At 41.7% G+C, this 6,650-nt stretch overlaps 1 protein-coding gene across 1 annotated transcript in view; it reads left to right on the top strand.

The window, feature by feature from the left end:
- LOC115223009 overlaps positions 1–6,189 on the top strand; it is a 31,828-nt gene extending 25,639 nt beyond the window's left edge. Inside the window, exon 3 of the mRNA XM_029793432.2 lies at positions 5,848–6,189. Coding sequence (XP_029649292.1) covers positions 5,848–6,000 — 153 coding nt within the window. The 3' untranslated portion in view covers positions 6,001–6,189. The remainder of the gene's footprint in view (positions 1–5,847) is intronic.
- The last annotated feature ends 461 nt before the right edge of the window (positions 6,190–6,650 follow it).

Here is a 6,650-nt window from a genome sequence, read left to right as displayed (position 1 = left end):
ACTGACAATGAAATGTAGACGGCTGGCTGGCTGGATTCTTAGAACCTTTAGAACAAGAGAACAAGAAACCATGATGGTCCTCTGGAAGACACTTGTCCTAAGCCACTTTGACTATTGCTCTCAGCTATGGTCACCATCCAGTGTCAAGTTGATCACAGAACTTGAGGCGATCCAACGAAGCTACACGAAGAAGATAGCCTCTATGCAGAATGTAAGCTACTGGAAAGACTCAAGAGATTAAAATTATATTCCCTGGAGCGTAGGCGGGAAAGATATGCCATAATATACATCTGGAAGATCCTGGAGGGAAGTGTCCTGAACTTTGGCATCGAGAGTTACGCAAATGCCAGAACTGGGCGCCACTGCGTGGTGCCTAGGACTCCAAACCTGCCATCAAGATGTAGGACAAGATTCTGTGATAGCCTGGGCTTCCGAGGCCCACAGCTCTTCAATATCCTCCCGAAGAACCTGAGAGACCTGCATGGGGTGGATACAGATGTCTTTAAAATGAAGCTGGATCTCTTCCTGTCAGGTGTCCCAGATGAACCAACTTCACGGCAGGAGGGGCAGATGAGGGCAGCTGCATCGAACTCTCTCATGCACCAAATAGCAGTTGCTAGAAAGCCTTCATGAAGTGAAACCAAGTAGCAACACCAAATGGCGGTGCCCCAGCATGGCCACAGCTCATAAGCTGAAACTAGAATCAATCAATCAATCAATCATATATATATATATATATATATATATATATATACATATATATATATATATATATATATATATATATACAATATGTTACATTAATCGGTAGTCAAGATAAAACTCTGAGTTTCAGATGCCGAAGTGGAAATCCACAACACCATCTCTTCGGTTATCTGGCTATTTGAAAACGTTATGAAAATATACCGTTAAAAATGAAGGGAAATTACTCTGTTATAACTCTGCTTTGCCTGCGTACTTATACATCGCTCGCATTTTTCGTGTACAGTTTCTTTAAAAAAATACATAAAAATATATAAAAATATATAAAAATATGTAAATTCTTCTTGGGACATAACACAGAAAGCATGTTCTATCCGTTTTCTTTAGGGGACCAAAAACGTAACAGAAATTTAGTTACATGTGGGCATGATCCGAAAAGCTCTGTCCTTGTATTTAGACATGTAGTAGGGTCTAAGCTGCTTTTCCAGATAACCCATCTCTCCATGTCGCATAAACCGCACCTTTGATATAATTTGATATATATATATATAATAAGATATATATATAATTAGATATATGTATATATATAATTTGATATATATATATAATTTGATATATAGCACCATCCGTTCGCGTCCGTTGCCAGCCTCGGCTGGCCCCCGTGCCGGTGACACGTAAAAAGCACCGTCCGTTCGTGGCCGGTTGCCAGCTCTGTCTGGCCCCGTGTCGGTGGCACGTAAAAGCACCATCCGTTCGTGTCCGTTGCCAGCATCGCCTGGCCCCGTGCCGGTGACACGTAAAAGCATCATCCGTTCGTGGCCGTTCGCCAGCTCTGTCTGGCACCTGTGCAGGTGGCACGTAAAAAACACCCACTACACTCGTGGAGTGGTTGGCGTTAGGAAGGGCATCCAGACGTAGAAACACTGCCAGATCTGACTGGGCCTGACGAAGCCTTCCAGTTTCACAGACCCCAGTTGACCCGTCCAACCCATGCTAGCATGGAAAACGGACGCTAAACGATGATGATGATGATGATGATATAATTAGATATATGTATATATATACAATTAGATATAAGTATATATATACATATATATATATATATATATATATATATATATATATATATATATATATATATATATATATATCATTAAATATATATATGTAAGCGAGTCCTAGTAAGACTACTGCAGTTCCTCTTTCAGAGCTTCCTTACAACTAGCAAACTTCCAAGAAAACTGAAGGTGGGTAAAATATTCCCTATTCATAAAGGAGGTAGCAGAGCGGAGGCCAAGAACTACAGACCTATCTCTCTGACCTCACACATCAGCAAGGTCATGGAATGAATAGTCAGAAGGAAACTAATCGCCTTCCTTGAAGAAAATGACTTGCTGCCTGATACACAACATGGTTTCCGACCAGATAGAAGCTGCCTAACGCAGCTCCTACAACACTATGACTGGGTGCTGAAACAACTGCTCAACCACTCAAATGTGGAAGTCATATATCTCGACTTTGCAAAGGCCTTTCATAAAGTCAATCATGGAATGATATGTCACAAACTGCGTGATCTTGGCATAGTTGGAAAGTTGGGAGAATGGCTTCATGACTTTCTGAAGGATAGAAGTCAGGTGGTAGTAGCCAATGGGGTCATCTCCAATAACACGCAAATAGTAAGCAGTGTTCCACAGCAGACAAGGATAGCATAGGTTGTCCACAATTTAAAGTTATCAGCTATACACACCACAAATTTGTGATCTGTAAGATCAGCCTATTTAGGCTCCATAGGCAGGGCCCTGGATACTGGAAGCTAGATGTGTTTTTTTCCCAGTGCGCCAAGCTTTCAGAGATTGGATTAGTAAGTTAGTCCATCAAACATTGACGGGTGCAGTCATCAACAACCAATGGTAGGCAGCCCTAAAATGTGCAGTTAGAGTAGAAGCAGTAGGATTCAGCAGGGAATTAGCAATAGAGAATACTAAAGCAGAGGGAGAACTAGTTAGGAAATTAGAAGAGGCACTTAGTAGTGACATAGCAACTGACATACTGGCAGCGTGATTAGTTCTGAACCAATTCTTCAACACCAAGCATGAAGGTTGCATTGTTAGAGCTAGAGCACGTGCTCTAAAACCTGAGGGAATGAAAGCTGTTCGATGGGCCTGAATGGCCGAGGTGCAATGTGGCAATAAAACCACAATTCGGTCTTTGATGGGTCGAGACGGGCGCATGCTACATGAGTTCAAACAGATTTGTACTGAATTTCAGCAATCCTTTTCTGAACTGTATGAGGCACACACTGGTTTGAAGGACAGCCATGGCTTTTGGCCAGGCATGTAGAGTTCTGTGAAATGCTGATGACAGCGAAAGATATATGTGATGCACTGGACAGTTGCATGAGTGAGAAGTCTCCAGGATAGGATGGTCTGCCCTTCGAACTTTATATTCATATGCCAGACTTGTTCGGTGAGATTTTGGTCTACTGCAATTAGCAGCAGAACAGCAGAATCCTCAGATCTAGGAGCCAAGGTGTGGTGATGCTACTGAGAAAGGATCCAAACAAGGGGGACATTGTTGATAACTTTAGGCCAGTAACTCTGCTAAATGAAAATTACAACATTTTGGCCAAGATGTTAGCAAAGAGGTTGGTGCTTATCATGGCCAGACTAGTGGGTGATGTACAGACATGCTATCCACAACAGATCTATCTATGACAACCTCCACCTCACGCAATACATCATTGAGAGGGTTGGTAAAGAACCTGGCATAGGTGGGACTCTGATGAATTTGGATCAGTCAAAAGCCTTTGATAGAGTCAACCATTGGTACTTGGAGGTTGTTGTTTTGGCAGCTGGCTTTGATCCCATTTTCAGAGGCTGGATCACTGCAATGTAAAGCAACATCTGTTCGGTGGTCAAAGTAAATGGTCACCTGTTGGAATTGTTTAGCATCAAGGATGCCCACTCTCACCTCTTCTCTACATACTGGCACTCAAGCTATTACTGCAGAAGCTGGATGTTTCAAGGGGCATCCCACATAAGCTAGGCTGCAGAAGAGGTGTGTCAGCATATGTGGACGTCAATGTGATAGTGTCAGATGTCTCTGAAATAGAGATGGATGTCACTCTGCTAAGAGAATACGAAGCAGTGACAGGAATAATGGTTAACCAGGAGAAATCAGTGAGTCTACAGCTTGGTGCCTGGAGAGGCAGGTCCATGCTGATTAACAGCATTGTTGGGTGCTGGATGGAAGGACCAGTTAAGTTGCTCAGGAACTGGTTTGGTCTGGACCTGCAAGTAGACAAGAACTGGAGGGAGGTGACAGACAGGGTGGCCAGTCCCACCCAGAAATGGGCTGAGAGGAAGCTGTCCCTGAAAGGTCAGGCAGAGGTGGTGAATGCATACATCGCATCCATCATATACTACCACCTAACTGTCATCCCGTGTCCTACTTCATGGCTAAACAGGTTGGTGAGCTTGCTCTTCTGCTTCTTGAGGAAGGCAAGAGTACCACTTGTTAGACAGTCCATTTGCTGTCAGCACCCATTGCATGGAGGACTGGGTATGATATGACTGATGATGCACAGACATGTTCTGAGGCTGCAACATCTCCAGTGATACCTTAGCAGTGAGCAGGTGTGGTTGCCATTTGTTAGACATGCTTTTCTGCAGCTCATCTCCTTGACGGAGCTAAAGTCCTGGATCGGGCATAGAACAAGACAGGGTACTTGACCCCCTAGAGTATCTCCAAAAGCTCACAGCCCTCAGTCAGTTGAGCAATGCAGTCAGTGGAAGTTCTCCCTTGGAGTTCTATAGGGGGGGTAATAGAGGGCAAGAGCAATGACAATCTCAAAACAACTCTAGGCATTGAGAGGAATCAACTGGCTGGTTTCTTCTGGAGGACTTTTGGGTCAGGGCCTATGGATAATTTCCAGAAACCTCTGGCCTAGCAGTGCTACCTCAGGGTGCTGCCAGATCGGAATAAGCTCTACAGGCATGGATGTGTAGGCTACATGGATGTCTGAGGTGCATGTGGAGCGAGGAAACCGTTCTGCATGCACTAGTACAGTGTCTGCTCACAGCTGATTTGTAGAGCTTCATTGAACAGTTTTTTTGTCACATGTAGGAGTGATGTGGCTATTGTCCGAGTCCATCCTGAAGCTTGCTCTGCCTCCTTGTTTTGGCCAGGAAGGAAAGGCAGTTTTTCTCTGATGGTTATGATTGTATGATGGGCGCTATAGAAAGAGTTGAAGATGGGTGCCTTCCTCTTTGGCAAGGCCTCGTTGACTTTTTCAGGTTCCACCAGAAAAGAGAGGTGCTGTCATCCAGTAAGTTTGTCGACAGGTGGGTGAATATAGCAAGAATGGCCCATGTGAATGGGCCTATTCTAAGTGTGCACCTGTAGGCCAGATGGAGTGAGGAGGAGCAGGAACCCTTGGTGTTAGGAACCCAAAGCAGGCGAGGTTGCTTTGGTCACCTCTCAGTGGATCTCCCCCTGTTGGGGAATTATATATTGTTGGGTAATTTTCCTTGTTAATTGTTGTGTTTTGCTGTTTACACCTATAAGCTCACTGTCCCTTATCTTTGTATTGTCCATTATGTTTTGTGTTCAGTTGTTATAACCAGTAAAGAAAGTAATATTATTATTATCATTGCCTTTGCACAGCTTCTAACGCTGGAGATGTATTACAGTGTCAGCTGTTCACTACCAGTGAACTAAGGTTACACCTCTTATTTGTTGAGCACCTTCTGGAGTATTCAAGCGGTTCCAAGCAGTGCAGTTTTCTGCAAGTGCTCCACCCTTATTGCAGCCCCTGTTTGTTTCCTGTACATTATTATTATATTATTATTATTATTATTATTATTATTATTATCATTAAAGGCAGCAAGCTGGCAGAATTGTTAGCATGCTGGACAAAATGCTTAGCAGTATTTTGCCTGTCACTACTTTCTAAGTTCAAATTCCACTGAGGTCAACTTTGTCATCCTTTTGGGATTAGTAAATTGAGTACCAGTTGAGTACTGAGATCGATGTTATCAATTTACCTACTCACCCAAAATTTCAGGCATTGTGCCTATAGTAGAAAGGATTATTAGTATTGTTGTTGTTATTATTATTTCCATTTTTCTCTTTCTCTCTCTTCAGGAGGAAACAGATGATGAAGAACTGGAAAGGGAATTCCACCGACCTCACAGACGCCGTGCCATGTCTATTAGTTCGAAACGTTCAACAGTGTCGGTCTCCTCAGTAGCACGACCTTTAGCAGCTACGTCAGTTATACCAGAGTCCCCTTTATGACACCCTTTTCACCCCACCTTCCATCTTTCTTTCTTTCTACTTTTCTGCACCCCTCCCACCTCCCCCCGTTTCACCACCTCTACAACCCTTTCAGTTTAATTCCGGAACTTTTGAAAAGAAAAAATAATAAAACATGCAAACAAAAGAAAAGTAATGACTAAATAAAATAAAATGAAAATAAATAATATATATATACATATATATATATATATATATATTATATATATATAAATTAATGAAAATAAAAATTTTTAATAATGATAATAATAATGACGATGATGATGATGATTTAGCCCTCTACCACCCCACACACCCTACCCCATCCACCTGCCCCTTTTCTAAAAAGAAAACAAAAAACATTTCTCGTCTGTACTTTTTTGTTTTTTTTTAAGTTTTTATTTGAATTTGGTTGGTTTTTTTATTTCTGTTTTTTTTTTTTCAATTTTGATTGTTTTGTTTTGTTTTATATTTAATGATTAGTGATGGTCTGAATATATAAAAAAAAAAACTATTTCAAACCATGTTAATTAATATTTTTGTTTTGGTTTTTGTTGTTGTTATTATTATTATTATTGCTGTTGTTATTGTTGTTGTTATTGGTTAAGTATAAAAACTTTCATTATCTCTGTTCTGCTTGACATGGCCTTTGG

This window comes from Octopus sinensis, linkage group LG21 (genome assembly GCF_006345805.1).
Source record: "Octopus sinensis linkage group LG21, ASM634580v1, whole genome shotgun sequence".
NCBI lineage: Eukaryota > Metazoa > Mollusca > Cephalopoda > Octopoda > Octopodidae > Octopus > Octopus sinensis.
Note: the sequence above shows the minus strand (reverse complement) of the source record. Positions and strands in the feature narration are given on the sequence as shown.